The 24,097-nt window shown below is 36.6% G+C and overlaps 1 protein-coding gene across 4 annotated transcripts in view; it reads right to left on the bottom strand.

Annotated features, from left to right (window-relative positions):
- LOC134538271 (titin-like) overlaps positions 1–24,097 on the bottom strand; it is a 453,345-nt gene that overhangs the window by 39,135 nt on the left and 390,113 nt on the right. For all 4 annotated transcript variants that reach the window (XM_063379437.1, XM_063379439.1, XM_063379438.1 and 1 more), the window contains one exon: positions 23,250–23,412. In XM_063379437.1, coding sequence (XP_063235507.1) covers positions 23,250–23,412 — 163 coding nt within the window. The remainder of the gene's footprint in view (positions 1–23,249; positions 23,413–24,097) is intronic.

Here is a 24,097-nt window from a genome sequence, read left to right as displayed (position 1 = left end):
ACGTGAGTTCCTACCGTTCATCCTTTGTCCCGGTTTGTTAGGTCAGGTCAGCTACATTATAAATACTTTAAAACTAAACAACCATTAACATTAATTTATATTATTTTTAATGTCTGCTTAGTTGAAAGTATTAATAATGTAAGTGACCTGACCTAATCGACCATTTTAATTAATTAGGCATTCACGAACGGTAAATCAAGATGCACATAAAGTTCTGCCATTCTCGATTACACCCGAACAATTTACCTTCGGCCAACCTCGGGTTTATTTATTAATATTTACATTTCTCTGTTTATTTTAATGTAGCTATACTAACCGTCCATAGTGTTTTAATATAGCTAACCTAACATAACATAACTATAATAAAAGTATTTTCAGATTTTAATAGATACTCCTAAACAAGCAACAATGTAGTCGTTCACCTACGTCGCGGAAAAAAAAAAATCATACTCGTCTCGTAAACAAGAAACAATGGTGGCCGCCTGAATTCACAGGTATTGTGATGAAAATTTAAAAATTCGATATCTCCTAAAGTATTTGGAATTTCTTATCTCCGCCGGTTTTAATGAAAAGAGGAAGTGAAATAGCATATAATAAAAGTAATTTCAGATTTTTAGAATTTTGTTTTCGCAAATACCGCTACTCTACATGTTCAAAATTAAAAAATTTCATATCTCCTAAAGTATTTGGAATTTCTTATCTCCGCCGGTTGATTTGAAAAAAGGAAGTGAAGGAGCATAGATAAAAGTATTTTCGGATTTTTAGCATTTTTTTTCGCATATACCGTTACCCTACATATTTACCATTTTTTTAAAAGGTTATTAAATTCTCCATTATTCGTTGCATACTTCTTAAAATGGCACCAAATATCAGCAGCTTACTAAGTATGTTGATTGATGACACTAGACTACTCCACTGCGAAGGTCTTTGTTTACATTTGAAAGTAGCGTAGGGCCAGTGCTACCCTCTACCAACTGATGAGGACAAAAATAATATGTTGTACAACGTATATCAAGCGATCAAAATTACTTAAATCTATCATAGTAATGAAATAAAGAATTATTATTTTTTTTTAAATCGGAAAATATTTCAATTGGAAAATTGGTGTGGGCTGAAATAAATAATCTCCTTATTGTACTTACTGTGAAACGGGAACGATAAACACAATAATGCTTAAACTACTTTTTAAGTGAAACTTGTTGAATCTCGTCAAGTATTCCTCTTACCTATTGCATGCACACAAGGCCTTAAGAGTCTCCCTGTAATTTCACTACACCACCTCAATTCTGTACTTGGAATTTTTCATACTTAAAAAACGGCCGCGAGGAACATTCGTCTTTATTGTTTTTTCAACATCTCCAATCGGATGATTTTTATTTTTTTTTTAATGTCTAATGTTCTATTAAAAATTACATAATTTAATGTGAAAAATGAAAATATCATTTTTATTATCTCGTAACTTAATGTGCTAATCAAAAGCTATTATAGTATATGTATGATTTGGTATTAGAAAAAAAAAATTATTCAAAGACGTAATTATACATGAAATTTGATCGTAAGCATTTACAAAACTTAACTGTGGATAATTTAGCAGGATATATCAAAATATCGTAAAATAAATTAACAAAACCATCAACAAAATGTTAGTTCCCGGATATTTAAAACATTTTTTTTTTTTTTAATTTTCCGGAGGATAGTCTCCATAAAAGTAAGTAGCCCACGAAGTCTTTGGCCACTACTGTACAAGAGCAATGACTCTTGTAAGTGTCACTGTTCCCTGGTGGGACAACAGATAGTGACAGTCTCCACGTCTTACCAGGAGCAGTCTTACTTATCCGCGGACGCACGAACTTTATGCAAGAAATTCATCAAAATATATTTTCCACTTAACTCCATATTATAAGATCGTGATCAGTAGCGGGACCTAGCAATAGCAATAGTAACAGCTGAAATAAAACAAAATAAAAAGGTTAACGTATAATTTATTGGTACTTTTACTATTTACTAGATTCGGAATACCAAAGAAAATACCGCCGAACATAAGTACTAAAGTTCTCAACTTGCATACGACATATGAAATTACCAAAAATATTAAATACGTATATTAAAGCCCTATTATATATTTGATATATTTGTTTAAATTAATAATATACGACGTCGTTTTCCTGATACTCCTTTAAAACGATCCAAAAAAATATTCCACAGTTTATTGAGAAGCCTTCATTTCACAGACGAGAAAGCCACACCCGAAGTTCATGCTTGCTTTTTTGATTTTTGATTTCACAGTATCTTTAACGTAGGTATCCTAACCAAATAAACCGTCCACAATGTTTTAAAGTATTTATAATGTAGCTAACCTAACCTAATTGACCATTAGTTATCATGAGTTACAATGAACAAAAAAAAAAACCTAAGATGCACGATCGGGCGTTTGGCTCTCTCGTCTGTGAAAAGAAGGCTTCCCCAGTTTATTACACGGAAGTTTTCGACGCGGACTTGACGTATCCGAATGTACTGGCAGGCCGGTCATCGCTATCTCACGTGCTCCACCGCCGTCACTGCAGTTCCGCCAGCTGGCTACTGACATGGCAGGTCGCTGGCCGGAGCGTAACATTGCCACGCGTAGTTTTACTACCGCGTGTTCCAAGCACCCAGTTGACCGGCCGCCACACAGACGTTCCTCGCAGCAGCAGAAACACCTGGCCTGCCGTGTGGCGAGATCTTGCGAACTACAGCCCGCTGACGAATTCAGTGTACCTACATGTACACACCACTCGCAATTGCCGCGTGCTGCATTTAGAAGAAAAAAAATTGGTTGTGTAAAGTCGGTTTACGGACGATAGTTTAACGTGACAACGTCATAACAAAACATTGATGAAATGATTGCATACTTTTATGAATAAAATTGAATCATCACTCTTTCGTATGGATACAAAGAAGGAGTGAAATGAAATCTACAATTTAATTGATAAATTTACTTTTATTTGCACTCATTAATTCAAATATGTTTATTACTTTAACGAAGAGATTATTTTAACTATAACTTATATACATGTTTGCTATTTAACTTCTTCGAAACTGTGTTATTCTGTTAAGGATAGGACGATGATAGGAAAATTAGGAAACGAATTGGAGTGTTACAAGTTTAATATGCCTCGAAAAAGTCAAATCGATGGTGGTTCCAATCGAGTGGAAGAGAGATAGGTGCGGCACAAGCGTACAATGGGCGTAACGGGACAATGTGCGTTACGGGACACTTTTTCGTGCGTGCAGCCGGCGTTCATCGATTTATTAGACATTGTCACGTAAAAAATCACGTCTTTAAAGGCTTCACAGCGACACTTTTCAGTAAGCATCATCCTTACGTTAAACACCCGGTACACCCGGACTTATACACGTCCTTTCGTTAATATTTTGCATGAAAAGATATTCGTAATCACTTTCAAGAAGTCTTGAACGGTTTGCTGTACTTAAGGCCCCCGCCTATCTTGGCACACGTACGGTGCGTAGCGTTGCAGTGTGTTTGAAATACAAGTTTATTTTGTTTTGTTTTGTTTTTTATAAAAAATCTTCGGAAAAATTTTGATATCTGTGACCGTACGAAAAGTCATGTCGACGAATGCACCATAGTAATAGCGATGGTATTTATAAAAGTAACCTCAGATTAATTTGTTAATATAGAATAGCAACATGCCTTAACATAAATTCCGACAACGGTTTTGCTAATATAAATTCAGTGTAGTCTAAAACATTTTTTTTTTAACTTCCCTGATAGTTTACCCGAAAGTTACTTCATGCATCCCTGGCAAGGCTCCTTAAATGATAGCACCCCCATCAAGGTAACTACACCTTGGGGCCACTGGTTGGACTACACCACGAGCGTTTTCGATTGGCGCGCAGAGATATTTACTTTTTGAAGTGACAACGTCTAATAAATCGATGAACGCCGGCTGCACGCACGAAAAAGTGTCCCATTACGCTCATTGTACGCTTGCGCCGCATCTATCTCTCTTCCACTCGATTGGAACCATCGATTTGACTTTTTCGAGGCACATTAAACTTGTAACACTCCAATTCGTTTCCTACTTTTCCTATCATCGTCCTATCCAATACAGAATAACACAGATTGGAAGAAGTTAAATAGCAAACATGTATAAAACGTATAGTTAAATTGAATAAACATATTTGAAGTAATGAGTGCAAATAAAAGTAAATTTATCAATTAAATTGTAAATTTCATTTCATTCCTTCTTTGTATCCATACAAAATAGTGATAATTCAATAAAATTATTTAATTTTATTCATAAAAGTATGCAATAATTTCATCAATGTTTTGTTATGACGTTGTCGCGTTAAACTATCGTCCGTAAACCGACTTTACAGACAACCAATTTTTTTTTCTTGTTGTGGTGAATGGTCGCAAGCCGGAAAAGCAGAACTGGAGACGCTCGGTCCACAACGAACGTCTCGGCGCTGATCTGAAGCGTGATGCATATGTGAACACGTGTCCCAGCGGCGCACAGAGGAATGCACACAAGGAAAGACGAAGCAGGAACCTGAATGGGGCAGTAAGGTCCAACTCCTGGGTTGCGGAAGCCTTCTTTTCACAGACGAGAGAGCCACACCCGAAGTAATGCTCGCTTTTTTTTCCCTTTATCTGATTGTATAAACCGGTGTGGCATTAAATTTTGCGGTCGATTAGGATAGGTTAGCTACATTATAAATACTTTAAAACATTGTGGATGGATGGTTATATTAGGTTATAGCTACATTAAAAATAATGTAAAATCATTTTATGGTTGCTTAGCAAATAACTGTTTAATATGTAGCTATCCAGGGCCAGGAAACCGTTTGCATAATTTCACAGTATCTTTATTGTAGCTATCCTAACCATATCAACCGTCCACAATGTATTAAAGTATTTATAATGTAGCTAACCTAACCTTTTACAATGAATATGAGCCGGCAGCCCGACGTAATGACTTGGATTTTGAAGTGCCCGCCGCGGGACTGCTGATTTTCCCTCCTCTATGTCCGATTTTTCTTCCTTACTCCCTCCTGATGTCATTGAATGTGCCAAAGAGATAACAACCACGTGATGGTGAATTAAACAATCATTTTTTTAGAAAGATTTTGATTTCCAGAACATGCAGGGTTATACTGCTTTCCTTGTGGGAAACTAGCGTCGTGAAAGCTTCACCGCTGGTTTCAAACAAAAAAAAAAAAAAACCGGAGATGCACGATCGGGCGTTTGGCACTCTCTGCTGTGAACAGAAGGCTTCTCCCGGTGAACCACGGGACGGGACACGAGCACACACAGCTGGGGCTGACCTCCCGGTGACGTCAGCAACCCCGGGGGTCGCGGCTCCGCGGCCAGTTGACCGGCGGCGGCCATGTACGGCCCGCGAGTTTAAACGATCCCCTTCCTTCGCAACAACAAACGGTTTATTGGTGCACGGCATCTTTGCTATCCACGGCAGCGATACGGGAAGCCTTTTATTCACAGACGAGAGAGCCAAAACCCGAAGTTCATGCTCGCTTTTTTTTTTCCGTATCTTTAATGTAGCTATCCTAACCAAATCAACCGTCCACAATGGTTTAAAGTATTTATAATGTAGCTAACCTAACTTAATTGACCATTAGTATCCTGTTATCAACACATTTACAATGAACAAAAAAAAAACCGAAGATGCACGATCGGGCGTTTGGCTCTCTCGTCTGTGAAAAATAGGTTTCCCTAGCGATAATACCAAGTAATATAACAATTGTCTGTACGTATATAAATTTGGCAGAATGTAAAGAAACCAATAAAGGGGTTTACAGTACGGAATTTCAGAGGCATAAAAATTACTTCAAAACTGAAATTTAAAAGAATCGTAAAATAAACGTGTTATTTAAACTGAAAAAAAAATATTTTTTTTTTGTATTCACTTTAACTAGACAGAGCTTGACTAGTAAACGGGTTCGTAAGGATAACCCTACAACTTTTTGTACAGTTTATTTTACTACCAATATTTACATCACTACTGACTTAATTCCTGTTCAGGTATCGCTCAAGTATTTGTCAAATCCACTCTTCTCACTGGACCTAGACTCAACAGTGGTTCGCCCCTGTCCACACACACACACACAGTCTCGCGCCAGTACGTCAAACACGCACGGTCCTGTCGCTCGTTTAACTCTCGGAAATCCACCACCGCGGAGGCTGGCGTCAACGTTTTTATACCCGTGCCCGTCTTTCTGGAACCCACTGGGGTGGTTGTGAAGCGACTCGTCGATCCGGGCCGACCCGACGCTCGAAGCATCCAGAATAGCGGCGTATTGTTCACGCCAATCCACGTAGTGGCCTGCGGAATTCCCAGCCAGGCCACCAAGGGATAAATAACAGCGCCATGGAAGGAGAACTTGGGAGCAGGGGGGGTTGTAAGGCCAAACCGCTATATCCCCGAAGAAATGCACGGTATGGGCCCGGGTACCTGGCCTGCGTAACAATATACTTTAATAATAACGAAATCATGGGTAAATTGTTGTAGGTTATTATATAACGACATATAAATATCGATATTTCAGGCCGAAATGTTATCTATATCTACATAATTCAAGCGAAATGTGTCGTAATATTGCTGCCATAGTTCACAAAGCCAAAGGGAAACGTCATAGTATTAATTGTTATTTTAATCAGAATCGGCATTATTTTAAAGAATTTTAAATAGTGTTAGAGTAATCAAACTTTCCATGAAAATACAGGAAAATAAACACAGTTTTACGAGATTGACGAAACAATATAAACCTTGCTCGAATCCTGTTATTCATAAAATTTTAAAGAGTTACACTCCACTTATAATTTCAATACTGACAACTGCTCAGAAAATATTACATTTAAAGAAAAATTTATGTAATTATATAATTTAAACTATCAATAAGCTAAGCACTTTTAACTCATTACTAAACACTTTTTTTTACTCGCGTAATTAATACTCTTCTGTACACGAACCCTTTTTTATTTTCACAAAAAACAGCTTTTTAAATATGATCAAAGAAAATTTTAAATAATTTGTGGAAGTAGATACAATTAAACAAACATGAATACGTTGTATTGTAATAAGATTTGTGCCGCAAAAACCTAGCAGATTTTGGAAGTTTTAATTTCACCCGTCCGTCAGTCTAAAGTACAAAGTTACCAAACTTTTGACGGACGGACTGATGAATTTTTTCTTGGCCTCTTACTGGCTGCAGGTCACGTGCTGTTGTAATTCAAACCTTCGGAATACCGTTTCCATAACGGTCAAGAACTGGATGTAGGAAAAAAATTGGTTTTCCGTGAAAACACGAGTAGAATATTTACGATCAAATAAGCGAAGTAACATTATTGTGTTGAACCATCTGACACGGCAGAGTACTGTTCAGGCCAAAATGCATATCTGACTTTCAACTTATAATCTATTTCTGTCAATGATAGCTGGTAGAGGAATGGGTAAAGCACTTGCCTTGCAAATAGAGGTACCAAGGTTCGAAACTCTACACAACCAAACTTTTTATACATTTTCAAACACCCAAACCATCAAGTCCCAATAACCACAAATCGATCAATTCAACCAGGAGACGTAAATATTTTTGATTTATTTTGCGTTTGAAAGAGAGAAGAAGGAGGGTGAGGAGAGGGGTTGGGGGGGGGGGGGGGGGGGGGACAGGTCGAAGAGATTACCCATACACAATTTCTGTATGATTCACTTCTCCTGTAAGGAACTTGGAACTTTCTCTGACAACTTGGGTGAAGTCTAGCCATATCATTTGAACACGTATTAGCATAGGGTCCGCGCGTGCGCGCTTAAAAGAAATAACCCTGCCACTGCTATATTTGAGTTTGCTATTTGGAACAATTTTTTTTTTATTTTGTTTCCCGTCTTTTTTAAATTATTATTGCTATTCATTCTACTGCTATGCCTAACCCACACATAAAAAATTAAATCACAATACAATCAGTAAGTGAGATAAATGTTCATTGCGGCGATCAAACACACCGGAAGTTACTTCCAAGTATCGAAGAAACAACCATGTAGTATTTATATTAATTACATATTTCTCAAAACATATCTTTAAAAATGTAGTTTATTTTTACATTTCCTAAGGTGAACGTTGCTGTGTAAGCATCATCGAATCACTAGGTTGTGCATTCGAATCCCCTCTAGGTCGCCAAATAAGTGTGTAAGGCTTTCGTTATTAATCAGTTTTGCCACCAAATGATATGTGTATTTGCAATATAACAAACTATATTAAGTGTTATTGAATTAGGATGTTTAAGTGCGCAATCGTAGCAATTTTTTATAATTTCGATGAAGTTTAATTTTTATTACTTGATGAGGATTTTTTTTACGATTATTAATATCGAGATTCTTCTAAGCTATTAAAAATAAATTCTAACATGAGCCTTCAAACGGCTGCGGTACGTTTTGCTAGCATAAGTGACTTCAACTGTAGTCTAGACACACACTCACCCAGTCATAAATATCTGTGAATGTTGTAAAATTTCAGTACTTAATTAGGCCTATATGAATATTTTACAAAATGACGCTGTGCCCATGGACGTACAAACAGTGCACACGATGACAGAACTTTACGAGCAAAGTTCACGCTACTCGTAACTGCACGTTAAAGCGCCGAATCAACAAAAAAAAAAAGTTTGTATTTTCCGCGAATATTTTTTTTAAAAATGACTTAATCGTATTTCTTTGCCTCCTTCCTCAAAAGTATTTGTAAATGAAATAATATTTATATTTATTAAAAAATATTATAATAATATTATATTATATAATAATAATATAATATATTATAATAATATTTATTTTTAATAAAATTTAAATTATTATTTTATGTAAATGCAAAATTAAAACATATTTCCAAAACACTGGTTTTTACAAAATTTATATATTTAATTTTTCGTTGTTTAGTAATAAAGGATTACAATTGAAAAATGTAACGATTTCAAAATACTGAAAACCAAATTTTAATGTTATGTTTATTATAAAAACTAAAAGTCACAAATTAAATACACCAAGGATAATTGACAACTAATCAAACACTACGTTCTGTGAAAATATTTTATGAACTATCAAAATAATTGGAATGCCTGAAAAACATGGAATATTTTTATTCAGAGCTTAGGTGAAGAATATGACGCAAAAAAAATCAGGTTACTACAAACACACATGAATAATTGCGTGCGTGTGGGTGTGTTTTTGTATTATATTATTATTATATGTATTTTAATAACACAAAATAAAAAGGAAAAGAATCTTTCAATATTCGCCAGTGATATGTAAACATCTAATCTCGGTAACGAAAAAATCCTGTGATCTCATGTTGAAAATAAACTTATAATAAGAAAAACAGACAAGTTAACGTAGAATTCTTTAAAATAATGCCAAGCGTTATAAATATAATAGTCACTTTTCAAATACCAAAATTTCTGGATGCGAATCACATACGTACTTACTACGCTCACCACTAGAATTCGCTGCTTGAATCGTAAACGTTGCTTGCCACAATCAAACGCAGCACGAAAAATTCAGAAATTTTAAAATATTAATAACGACACTAATTTTCAACAAGGTATTTTATTAAAATACAGTCCATCCTGTTAAGATTCCGCACAAGTTGAAGTTATAATTGTATGGCATTACCAAAATATTAACAACAAACGTTTTAAAACACAGTGTTATATTACAACACTAAGTATTTGTGTATATGTATTTGCTTTTGCTTAAACGACTGAAATCATTCCGTAAAAATCTTTTACAAACAAACCTTAAATTACTGAGTTGGTTCAACATTTTTTTAATAATTTTATATTACTAAGTACAAAAAAAACCATCGATATTTAAACCACATGTTCTACCGCTGGGGAATTTAGAATTTAATCATAGTAATGCCTGTTTCCTTACGTATTTTAAGACTTATTATTTTTTATATGATTATTTTATTTTAATAAATATATTCCAGGGTCGATTCGCTATCATAAAGCTTCATTTGGGACACCAATACGTTTGGTATGTATCCATGGATCCGCCATCTCTGTGACACATTTACGTCAGTAGAATTCTGTTCCGATTTCACGAAATTATTCCTCATATCGTATACCAAGAGTAATATATATGATAAATAACAATAAAATTTTTTTTTTTTTTTTTTTTTTTTTTTTGCAAAACTCCACGACCCCGGAGAAATTTCCCAGGATGGCTTCCGCCCAGGGAACACGAAGAAAGTGCTCCCAGTGCGGAAGCCATCTTGGGAGATTTTTTGTATCCACCCTACCATCTCTTTGGTAGCCTGACTTGTTACAAGGAATGAATTCCTATCAGACAAATGTGGCCACTTGCCTGAGAAAAATTCGCCGTGGAGGAGCCGGGGCGCGAACCCGGGTCCTACAAGTCACAAGGCAGGCGCTTTACCCCAGAGCCAGAGGGTACAGCGACGACAGGCGCTCTTTTTAACACAGACACTGTGCTGTCGGAGCGCACGCAGATACAATATTACAGGGCGTTTGTCTATCGCAGCAAACAACGTATGACACGTGCATGATTAGATAATTTCCTAGAGTATATGGTCTTCTTAAAAAAAATTATTATATTCTGAAAGACTAAAACCTTTCTTACCTCTCTATTAGTTTACCTGTAGTTTTCCGTTTTTAAAAGTTCTGAAGGTTATTTTAACTACACTATTAATACGTTGGTTAATATATTTTTACTTTATTAAGTATACTAAACATGGTTCTAAATGTCGGTTATGTTATGTTAGCGACATTATTATACGTAATGCCGTTTTTCGAACAAAACGTATTACTCAAAAACACCATTTTCGCAATCATAATATTATTTTTTTTTTAAATTTTCTAGGAATCTATCCATTGATATGTACAGCATGCAAAAAAAAAATACTTTTCGACACAGTCTACAGGCGTGCGTAGATTTCGTAGTACCTGTTTCTTCTGAAAATATATTTGAAACTTAAATAAAAATTATGAATATTTTATTACTTAATGTTCATAACATATTTATGTTCTCCAATATTAAAAAATGATGAACTAAACATTTCCTCATTTTCCATGCAGCGGAAATATTGTTAATAATTTTACCTCAATGGATCCAGCATTTAATAGCTTAGGACTAATTACATATTATGCCAACTAAGGTAATTATTCAATATGTTTGACCTTCAAATACAATTTTCATCACTTGCACTAAATACGTGGTCGTATAAAACTTGCTTTGCACTAAGGTTTAAGAATAAATAAGATGGTATAAAATTAATTCGAACGGATTTGATACTAAGAAAGTTTAGAATTGTTTTCTTTTTTATCCCTGTTTTTACGGTAATAATTCGTTTTAGGCACTATCAAAAATTGTATCAGCCAAAGTTTTGGATAAAGTTTAGGATTTATAGCATAAATTATAAGGATTTGATACTACACTTTACAAACCTTGTTATTTTCACCCCTTGGAGTAATGTTTGGTAATATAAAAATTGATATTAACAAAAGTTTAGACAGTATTTATAAAGTTGAAAAGAATGGATTTTATAGCGTACATGGTAGTGATGTTTTATTAATTTTCTTATTCCAATCCCAGAGATTTTTTTTAACCCCCTTGCAATAATTGTATTATCAATGATTGTTTCAGAAAATTTTTATAAAAATTATAGGATTTACAAATAATTTGAACGGATTTGATGATGTGCATACTAACAGAGTTATGATTTCTTTTTGTCATTCAACCCCTGTGTTAATGGTTGGTCGCATAAAAATTATTTGTGATGAAAGTAGTTAAATAATACTTTATGGTATTACAATAAATTAACATGTTTCTAATAGTGTAGATGGTACGGAATTTATGAATTTGTTTTAAATTCTATCCTGTTTATTTAGTCCCGTTTCTGAAATGGTTCGATTTATCAAAAATTGTTTTAGATAAAAAATTATACCATTTACAAATTATTTGATCTGATAGTAAATTTTCTAACTCACACAGTAAGGAAATAGAACAAAAATACATACTAAGGGAGCGTTCAAGTATTACGTAACGCAATTTTTTGATATTTTTGACCCCCCCTCCCCCCATGTAACGCGCCGTAACGTTTTTCTGTACACCCCCCCCCCCCTTTCCCTCCTAGTAAAACGTTACGTAACCCCAAGTGACCATTTTTACCTAAAAGTCACAATTATGTGGCGTAACGTACCGAAATAAGTCACTAAAATACATTTGTTATTGTTTTAATCACGTTAATGTTATTTATTAACATTTGAAATGTCTTGTTTTTAAAAGCAAGAGCTTTCTAATGATTTTTTTTGTCCTAATAAATTTTTACTACTCAATCATACATTTAATTACGTCGTTTTCCTGACTTGGCTCTGTCCTTACACACTTTTTGCTTTATCCGCCATTGTTCTTCTCATGCATTCTCCTATTTTAGCGTTCTACTAATAAAGCTATTAAAATTAAATAACAAATTTTATTTCTAATAATTATTTTTACCTTTGGCAATGAAATTACAAACATAAAACTAACTGCAATAAAATATATTTGTCAAAATATAATCGTATTTAAGAATACGATCGAACGAAAACGAAAAACATTTAAAATAAAATTAGCCATAATTAAAATAAGTAGATTGTAAAAAAACAATTCAATTGGAGTTTTACTGCTCCTCTGTCCATGGGTTTGCCAGCCACTCAGATTCTTTCATTACTGGCATCCGGAGAGCAGACGAAGAGGGATCCGGAATTGTTAACCCGCTTGCATCAACTTCGTCTTCGTCGAGCCAATCGGCATCCTCAGACGATGTTTCACAGCGACGCACAATGCAGAGAAGCTCATTTGCCCTTCTTGCAGCAAGTCGCTGTGGCCGTACTCGACTTTCACGAAGGTCTTGGGCAGTCTTGCCATGCATGTAACGATTGTGCATTTGCACACTCTTGTGGGATGTAAAAAAAAAACCCACAGGTTGAACATACTCGGTTCTTTAGGTCGGATTGTACTGATGGGCAAAATAAATCGTAAGGCATCTGCTTAAACCCTTCTAGAGGAGGCGACAGATCAACAGACAACCTCACAAGAAGTGGCGAAAACTTGCATGATCCCCTGTCTATCTGACTAGGTACCACGAACTTGTTTGCGGTTTGAAGGATTGGGCAGGGTGGCGGCAGAAAAGTTTTTGGAAAGACAGATTTTAATGCACTCCTCAAGCGGGAACAGCAGGATTCATCCGTGCATTAAATAACTTGCAATAAATATTGCGATTCACGGACGTGAGCGCTATACCACGCCATATTAGGGTCTGATGGATCCTGCAAGCTATCTTCAGGGTTTCTATATTCCGCCGAAACATCGTAGTTGTCAATTTTCATACAGTCGGTCGAGTGCTTGGAGCACATAAACGAAAAGGGTTGCCATCTTGGGAGAACAAAATACGAACAATTCAATCGGGGATCCTCCATAAAAAATAAACGAAAAGGGTTGCCAACTTGGGAGATTTTAATTCACTAGTTTTTTTATTAACCTTTCAGACCAATCGTCTTTCGTACCACAACATTACTGTTGTGATGAGAGAAAATCTCACACATAGAAAACAGTGTATTTTGAATATCAATACCTATATAATTTCTAATATGGCGATTGGAGTCTACGTTGACAACCGAAGTATAACGAAGCCATCCGAATAGCGGTATGTTTTGTTTTAACTACTTTACTGGAGTGACGAGAAAAACTATCACAGCTGTTGATAAATAAATAAATAAATAAATAAATATATATATATATATATATATATATATATATATATATATACATACACACACACACACACACTAGATAATGTCCGGCATGCGTTGCAATATGCCTCAATCAATTTTTTAATTTTTTAAACGTATACTAAGCATCTCTCTTTATCTATCTAATTATCTATATCTCTCTCTATCTTTCTATTTATATATCTATCTCTCTATATATCTTTCTACATATCTTTCTATATATATCTTTCTAGCGGACCCGACAGACATTGTCCTGCCTAAATGTACTTTTTGTGAGATATGGATATGGCGGTAAGTATTTCTACGCTGGACATTTTGTATCTTCTCATTATACATACCCCTCCTCTTGGGCATGCCACTGCCGTTACCAAAAACCTTTCCCATGGTTACGCAGAAGGCAACAACAATGCAAAAGCCCGTTGCCATGGAGGCTAAATCAACAATGCTTAGTTTTTTTTGCTTTTAAAGCGTGTTTTTTTAGTTTTTTCTTAACTCAGAATCGAGATAAAATATCCAATTGTGAATCCAAACCATCCTCGAATCCCCGTGAACTCACACACAAAATTTCATCAAAATCGGTCCAGCCGTCTAGGAGGAGTTCAGTGACATACACACGCACACAAGAAATATATATATATATATATAAAGATATATATATATATATATATATATATATTGATTTACGTTTGGAGTTAAAAAAAAACAATATTCACTAATCCTGTAAAGCAAGCAGAAGCAATTTTGTGAAGGTAAAAAAAAATTTAAGCTATCATGCCATTTTAAATTTTGAGAAAAAAAAGTTTTAAAAAATGCGTGAAAGAATCTGTCTCTACGCGACCGTTCTGAAGGGTTTAAAAAAAAAAACAATGTGACGTAACGCGTAGGTCCCTCCCCTGTAACGTTTTACAAGACCCCCCCCCTCCCCCCCAAATTCGTTACGTAATACTTGAACGCTCCCTAATACATGCGTGCCATTATAACAGTTGCAGTAGGTAGTCATTTTACTACTAATTACATAATTATAATCTACTATACATTAAAAATATTAAATGGAGAAAGTTTACCACCAAATATCAATTGATTTGTGAGTAAATTATTTTAAAAATCTTACGGTGGATCATATAATAAGTTTTTTATTCGCAGTTTTGTTAAAAATTTTAACATAAATGCTGACTTACATAGCGTCGAACATGATCATATTTAAAAAACAGTGAAAATTTAAATCAAATAGGTTAACATAATAATTATGCTAAAAACATATTCCACTGTTTGACAAAATATCAAGAAGTCAAAATTATATAGGAATCTATCCATTGCTATGTACAGCATCCAAAAAAAAAAAATACTTTCGGCACAGTCTACAGGCGTGCGTAGATTTCGTAGTACCTGTTTCTTCTGAAAATATATTGGAAACATAAATAAAAATTATGAATATTTTAATAAGTTAATAAAAGATAACTCATGAACCCGTAGCTAACACAAGTCTGCAATATAAAAAGAAGAAAAAAAAAACAACACAAAATTGAGAAATATGTCAACACCACCGTAAAAAACCGCAAAACCAATTCTTTCAAATAAACTTAAAATTAAGCTGAACCGGTGGAAATTTAATCCATCACAAGTTTTTACAGATACAAAGCATTCCAAAGATACATACCTCAGTTCCAGAATTGAACATAAATATAAATTATAAATACAGAAGTCGCCGAGACGTAAACAAAATCTCATCGCACTCTGGAAACTAAGTACGGCTGCTGGACACGAGATGGCATTGTAATCGCTGCGTCAAGCAGGTGGCGCTGATGTGCGGTGAGCAAGGGAACTACCTCAAAATATCGCTCTTTTTCTGTCTAGACACGCGATTAGAAAAAAAAGTGCCTTATCACACCATGGGGAATAATAAATCACTCTTTCAATCATACGTTATCTATAGTTTGCTGAAATTTTGTATGAGGGAAAGGAAGTGATATCTAACATCAGAGCCAGAGAATGTTTTGTAACGGTAAAAAAAATTGAATGTTGCCATCATGCTAAATTGCTAAACAAACACAATACCAACACATCTGCAAGAAAATAGCGGTAAACTTTATTATAACTGTACTGAGCAGGGAAGGGGGGGGGGGGGGGGGGGTAGGAGGGAGTTCTAATTTTGACTTCAAGAATGAACATGGCAAAGATTGAAGAGACCAATTCCCCTACTTCTTACCCCCATGTTTATAACTACATACCATAGGTATCACTTGCTATATACTCGTAATATTAATTACACAAATGTTAGGAATCTGTGAATCGTATTTTGTTTGATTATTTAAGATGTGACTGATTTCAATGATGATTTTTTCCCCGAATATTTTTAATACAGATAATGTCGCTAAATGATTTTGTTGACATTCTCTTTTTTTTCCCTCCTGTTTTACTTGTGCATTTTTGTCAGACCTTCATACAAAAAAAATGCAGTTTCAGAATTTATCACCATTCATTTCTTAGTCCGTCTAAAATGTAATCGGTAAGAGGTGAATAAAATATTTGAAGAAAAATAATAGCAAAATTAATAAAGTGTTTTTTTAAAAAAAGCTGTTAAACTTCTATGCTAAGTATCGTTGTGCATTCATTACACGCGTATAAGAATAGATATGATACGCTTCATTTTCGTAAACTGCATAGCTATGTTGCTATATCTGTAAGACATGTTAACAAGGTAAGACAACCTAAAATAAACCATTTTATAAAATCATATTATTTTGTTATCATTAAGAAATTAAAATATCATTCGTACCAAATATATTTCCATGATTTATAAATTAGTAAAAAAAACAGTTTTGGGAAATGCCCTAAAATTCACAGAGTTTTGTTTTCTTTCTCTTATGAAAATACGTTCTGATTAATAAGATTATTTTGAAAAGTTAAGTCAGTCTGAATCGTGATTTAAATCACGTTTTACCATTCACTGTATTGTATTCATATGAAAAAACCGTAGGCAAGTTATATAAAATACATACTCTTTTATTGCTTAGTTGTAATGTCCAAAACCTGACAAAAATTTGTAAATTAGAAAGCTTTAAAGAAAACAAATTTTCTGTCAGGCAGTCCTTTTCATCTCTAGGCCCTATAGAGAAAATCATTATAAATCATTATTGTTAGAAAAATTAGCTTAAAATGTTTTCTGATATCGGATTGTGTTTGTTATGCTAACTTTTATTCTTCCCAATTACAGGTAATAAGATCTTCAGCATAATAGTCTGCAGACGTTAAATTTTAGCTTTTTATCTGTAGAATCGTAATATTTAAATGTGATTTTTATGTTGCCCTATATTTAGAAAGTTTTGGTTGTTTGATTTTGTGTTAAAATTTGTTGAGGTCTTCAAAGGTTGAAGTTTTCAAGGACCGGTTTTAGTTTTAGTTCTGTTAAATCAATGTTGGATTAAAAAAAAAAAAAATGCGTAGTCAAAATAGCATGACATAAACAAACAACATTAGTAATTGATGTAAGTATAAAAAAATGTATGCGAGTCTTTCAGTACTTGCAGTGATGTGTAAACAGCTAACCTCGGAAACGACAAAAGGGGGGGGGGGGGGGGTCCCCACGTGACCTTGTGCCTATGAGGATGGCCACAAGGTCGATCTACTAGCGCTCACCAAGCGCATATACTCGTCTACCCGGGCACATACGGTGTGCATAGCTTCGGAATAAAAAAAAATGGATGTCTGTAAAGTCGGTTTACGGACGATAGTTTAACGTGACAACGTCATAACAAAACATTGATGAAATTATTGCATACTTTTATGAATAAAATTGAATCATTTTTATTGAATTATCACTATTTGGTAAGGATACAAAGAAGGAGTGAAATGAAATCTACAATTTAATTGATAAATTTACTTTTATATGCACTCATTATTCAAATATGTTTATTACTTTAACGAACAGATTATTTTAACTATAACTTTTATACATGTTTGCTATTTAACTTCTTCCAATCTGTGTTATTCTGTTAAGGATAGGACGATGATAGGAAAAGTAGGAAACGAATAGGAGTGTTTCAAGGATGATGTGAAGGAAAATGGCTTACCCAACACTAAGATGCAGTCAAAAATAATATATTTGCGCCACGGACTCTGCAGCAATGCTAGGAAAAACGGGTTAGCAAAGAGCAATGAAAATGTTACATTGAAATGCTTGAAAACAGAATTACGCCACGGACTCGGTCGCAATGCTAGGAGGTTCAGGTTAGCAAAGAGCAATATAAAATGAGCGTAACGGGACACAGCGAAACGGGACAATGTGCGTAACGGGACACTTTTTCGTGAGTGCAACCGGCGTTCATCGATTTATTCGACGTTGTCACGTCAAAAAAAAAAACACCACGATTATAAAACTACTTAAGATATCACAGTTGTGTCTGTCTGTTTAAGGAAAATCATTTAAGAATACGCAGAAGGCAGACGAGTTGTTTTGTTTCCGTAGGACGTTTTTAAACTGTATCTCCAGGAGAGTGAAAATGGGCAAAACCAATAATTAGGCAAGAAACTCCTGGTACGCATTATTGAAAGCACTCAAAAAAGGGTCTTGCATTACATCTTTATCTTCATTTCTTCAACATGTTAACGTAAGGGCTACCACTTGAATCTCAAGGTTGTCCCGTGCAGGACGAGAAGACTGCTTGCTACCCAGGGCCGGACTTAGGGGGAGGGCAACCGGGGCGAAAGCCCCGGGGCCTCCACAAACGGAGGGCCCCCACAAATCCTTTGATATTCTTTTTTCGCTGTTTTACCTTTACCTACAGTACTTTGTACATACATGATTATATTATTGTTAAATATTAACAGAAATATTCATTAACACTAAAATTTAATTTTCATATAATTCTTGTCTCCGATTATATTTATGTATGTTTTTTTTAATGCTAAGAGAATCTACTTGATTTCACAATAAATTATTTATTGGAAAACTCGACTGAAAAAAAAAATTGTTCGTTTTATTTGGAAAATAATTTGGGGCCAGTGGGCCTCCGCTCCTCTGTTGCCCCGAGGCCTCCAGACCTCTGAATCCGGCCCTGCTGCTACAGCGCTAGAAGCACCAGCGAGCGTCGCGCTTATCATCCCCGCCTCCACCGACCGCAGATAAGCCCCTAACCAGGTCGGGGCCCCCTTAAAAAGACACGTTTGAGATCGTCTGCACGATTATAATTCCGAGGAGAGAGAAAACCAGAAGCAACATCTCGACCGACGAACTTCGCAGTTAAACATCGTCGGAGACGAAACGTTTGACAGCGCGAGAGAGCTGGTCCTCGGGAGGCGGGAATGTGAAGCCTTCTTCTCGCAGACGAGAGAGCCAAAAACCCGAAGTTCCCCCGAAGTTCATGCTTTTTTTCTTCCGTATCTTTAACGTAGCTATCCTAACCAAATCAACCGTCCACAATGTTTTAAAGTATTTATAATGTAGCTAACCTAACCTAATTGACCATTATTATCTTTGAAAGATTTGTGCAATGGGAGTGCATGACTTGATGTAAGTTTTTGGACATACGCCATTGCTAGAGACCTGCAAAATTCGCGGTTACGATGGCCTTCAGGATAGACTGCACATACCCCTGTACACTCGGGCAAATAACGCAAGTTCATTGGCTGCCGACTTGTAAGTCGTCTCAGCTGGTTTGTCTGTGATTCGATCCTTCTTTGGTTGAGGGTTTATAACTGGTTGAGATTCGTCCAGATGAACAGTAAGCCAATAGCAAAATTATCTACGAGGTATATGTGTTTGAATTCTAGCCTATCGCCGAATGAATCCGCGAATTTTGCAGGTCTCTAGCCATTTCTAAGCACTTTTTCTGTAGAAGAAAACTAAAAACTAAAAAATAAATAAATAAAATAACCAAAAGATAAAAAACACAAATTAAGCCAAAAATGGCTGTTGTCAACAGGATATAAACACCACAAATTATTCCGTAACAGTAATATGGTCAACAAACAAAGAAAAATGTACTAAGAGAATGAAAGAAAGAAAAACACAAATGATGACGACACAAAAATAATGAACCCAAAAAAATTCAGCACAACGGTTGAAACGAGACAAAATACACGACAAAACTCGTTTCAACCGTTGTGCTCAATTTTTTTGGGTTCATCATTTTTGTGTCGTCATCAGTTGGGGTTTTTTTTTTTTTCGTTCTCTTAGTACATTTTTCTTTGTTTTTCTTTGTTTGTTGACCATATTCCTGTTACGGAATATTTTGTGGTGTTTATATCCTGTTGACAACAGCAATTTTTTTGCTTTATTTGTGTTTTTTGTCTCTTGGGTATTTTTATTTATTTATTTTTTTAGTTTTTAGTTTTCTTCTACAGAAAAAGTGCTTAGCAATGGCGTATGTCCAAAAACTTACATCAAGTCTAGTTGGCCATTAGTATCCTTTTATCAACACCGCCATATTTATTTACAATGAACGAAAAAAAAAAAAAAAACACCTGAGGATACACGATCGGGCGTTTGGCTCTCTCGTCTGTGAAAAGAAGGCTTCCCGACGGGAATAAGCTACATTCAGGCGGCGACTGAATTCCCTAGCAGCCCAACCCAAACGAGGCTGGAAGCTGGGGGGGGGGGGGGGGGGGGAAGAAAAATGGCCTCGCTCGTGCGAGGAAAACAGAAGGGGCAGAATTCCAGTGATCGCGAGCCACAGCCTCAGTGACCCTCTCCGTTCCGCGAAGCCCCGCCCACAGTGACGGAGGTCGGTCCGCCGCAGATATGCCAAGACGTACTTACCAACCAGTTGGCATGCGTGCAATTGTATCAGGACCCCACGTACCATTTGCCACGCGTGAATACAAAAAGTTTCTGACGACGACACGTACCGATAGTAATTTGTCCATGATTTTTTTTTAAATTCTTTTTATCTAAATGTAAAAAGATGTGTTTTAAAAATTACACTTCTTTTTGATTTAAGACACCGAACTATTTTTGAAATTTATTGTAACAAAAATTAATGAAATAAATACTCAGTATTCCATATTAAAATTAACATGTGTAGAAAATTATTTTACTTAATTTGGTAAATAATTGAAGTTGTTAAGGAAAATCGATAAATTGCTGAATGTTTTTTAATTTATTAATTTTAATTATTCGTTAGATAATAATGAAATAATTTATAATGCAATAAATTATACACACGGGAATATAACCTTTCTTATATAAATACAGTTGAAATTTTTTTTAATACGATCTGCATCACTATAATTCACAATAAATAATTTTTTTTTTGTTACATGGACCAGTATTCAATATCAATAACTAAAATTTCTGAACGCGACTCACACGTAGTTTCGTAGCCCGCCGCTAGAACTCGCTACCCGAGCAGCTACGTCACTATAGAACCATTCAATTTGACAAGTGAACGGTTAAACAGTATAATTAAACGTCTCCGATAAAAACGAAACAAACAAAAATTATGGGGGAAAAAAATAAGAAACTCCGGCTCGGAGCTGATTTTCTGCAAGGAATTTTATTAAAAATACTGCCCACCTTGTTGAAATTCATCAAAAAGGTTCATACTATATAATTTCCGCACACGTTAGATGACTATAAATTATGAGGTATTAAAGGATAGTTGTACTATTTTAAAGTTTTATTTTTTGTTACCTATGGGATTCCCTGAATTTCATTTCCTGACAAACGTAATTTATTTAATATTACTTTAAAATGTTTACAAAAAGAGTCTGTACACGGGTTTATGTTGCTAGTCCGCCATCTTGAGTACTTCCACTAGTGGGTATATTAGTAATCGAGTTCAGAGAGAGAGAGAGAGAGAGAGAGAGAAAGAATCGTGTTTGTCATGGGAGTGAAAAATCTTTGTTTACTTCTATACTAATGATCGCAGGCTTTCAAGGCCATTGTCTGAAGTAGCTTGGCTTCTGGGTTGTAGCCGTGTCCTTGGCGAATAATTCACCGACGTTTCGGTCGACATTGCAGTCGCCATCATCAGGGAGCATTTACCTACTTCTACACTTCTTTAGTCGCAGGGACAGCATTCGACGCGACTGGTGGAGATACGTCCCCCGGGGCCGCACCACAACGCCGAAATACCACAACGCCGAACGTACAATAACGCCGAAAACCATAACGCCGAATTCCAAATTGACTACAACGCCGACAGCTAGAAAACTGCTGTGTACCACAACGCCGAAATACATTAACGCCGAAAAATGTCTTTGCAGGACTGCCACAAAGGTTAGGTTAGGTTAGGTAAGGTTAGGTTGGGTTAGGCTAGGTTAGGCTAGCCTAGGTTAGGTTAGGTTAGGTTGTGGTATTTCGGCGTTAAGATACATTTAAGAAACACATACATTCATTCAGTTGTTTTTTCATTTTGCTCCTGTGGCCTCGCCTTCCCGCAGTAATATTTTTCGGCGTTTCTGTATTTCGGCGTTGTGGTACACAGCAGTTTTCTAGCTGTCGGCGGTTGCGGTCAATTTGGCGTTATGGTATTCGGCATTATTGTACGTTCGGCGTTGTGGTAACGACCCCCCCCCCCCCTCTAAACGCCTTCCTGGAGCTCCTATCGCAATGACGCGGTGGTCCGAGAAGAGCTGTGTCTTTCGCCGTGCGGAAACCACGCCTTCGAAGGCCCACGTCCTGCGAGAAGGGCGACCGCGCATGTGCGCGTGTGTGTGTTCCTCGCCCGAAAACACCCGAACTTATCGGTCGTGTGTGCTCAACAAGTGATGAAAAAAAAAGGGGGGGGGGGTTGGGCAGGCGAAGTATTCTTTTATCTTCTTAGCGCCTCCCTCGCAGAAAACAAAACAAACATGAGCCTTCGTTCTCCCAAGGCCAACGCCGTTAAGGGGCCCGCCTCGTCAGGGGTGTATGTGTGTTAGTGAGGCGGGATGATAAGCGCGACGCTCGCTGGTGCTTCCAGCGCGGTATAGCCTCTAAGCGCAAGACTCTGAATTGGCGCGCAGTCTTCTCGTCGTCAATTGATAACTGTGAAATTTGTGTGGTGACCGTATTTTTATATTACGGGGAAATGAAGATAAAGGTGTAATGCAAGTCCCTTAAGTGCTTTCAAGAATCTGTACCACTTGTTTTACACCTAAAAATTACTCTGAAAACATGCGTTTCAGCCATTTTAACTCTTCCAGAAATACAGTTTAAAAACATGATCGAAAATCAAAAGTACTTTTCGGGCCTCAGCGAAATCTTAAATGCTTTTCGTAAGCATACCCGCCACTCGGATATCTTGAGTAGTTTTGAAATCGCGTTGTTTTTTCCTGAAGCTCTGCGCACCGTGTGTGTGACCAGGTAGGCGGGCCCCTTAAAGAAACCCCTATTTTTTGTGTCTTGGAATGCCGGCCTTAGTGCAATATCATGAGCGTGAAAAGCCTCCTCAAACCACTGAATGCAGGATTGATACCAGAAGGGGTGGAGGAGGGTGAGAGGGGGCGAGGCATGTATAGGCCTTACCTTCGACGGCGACGGAGGCGAAGTGGCAGTCCGCGCCCAGGCTGTTCTCGACGCTCACCACGTACTTGCCGCTGTCGTCGGCGGTGATGCTGTCGAGCGCGAGGCAGGCGACCCCCTCGCTGGCCCACATCTGCACGCGGTCGCTCGCCACCAGCTCCCGTCCCTGCGACGACAACACTCGTCATCACCCACGACGATAATACCACATGCGACATCAACAACACACTCGTCATCACCCACATCGATCATACCTCCTGCCGCGACGACAACACACTCGTCATCACCCACAACGATTATACCTCATGCCGTAACAAAAACACACTCGTCAGCACCCACAACTATATGGCCTCATGCCGCGACGACAAAAACACACTCGTCATCACCCAGAACGATAATACCTCAAGCCGTTACAAAAACACACTCGTCAGCACCCACAACGATATGGCCTCATGCCACGACGACAACAACACACTCGTGATCACCCACAACGATTATACCTCATGCCGCGACAACAACAACACACGTGGTCACGCACACCGATGAAGCTGGGTTTACGATTGATTTCCTTAAGAACTATAACTTAACATCGAGCACACGATTAAGTCAAAACTACATTTTCCAGTTTATGATTGACATAGAAGTCGTTAATTCCAACCAATCACAGCACAAAACACATGGTCGGCCATTGTTCGTAATGGAGAAGCAGGTTTGAAATAGGTTATTGACAAATGGGATATCTATTTTTTCGAAATGGATGATGATTACAAATTACAAATATACGAATTCTAACCAAAAATACTGCCTCTCTCGGTACAATACCAAGACATAAATTTCCGGCTGAAAGGTTC

Source organism: Bacillus rossius, chromosome 13 (genome assembly GCF_032445375.1).
Source record: "Bacillus rossius redtenbacheri isolate Brsri chromosome 13, Brsri_v3, whole genome shotgun sequence".
NCBI lineage: Eukaryota > Metazoa > Arthropoda > Insecta > Phasmatodea > Bacillidae > Bacillus > Bacillus rossius.
This window is presented reverse-complemented; position numbering and strand designations above follow the sequence as displayed.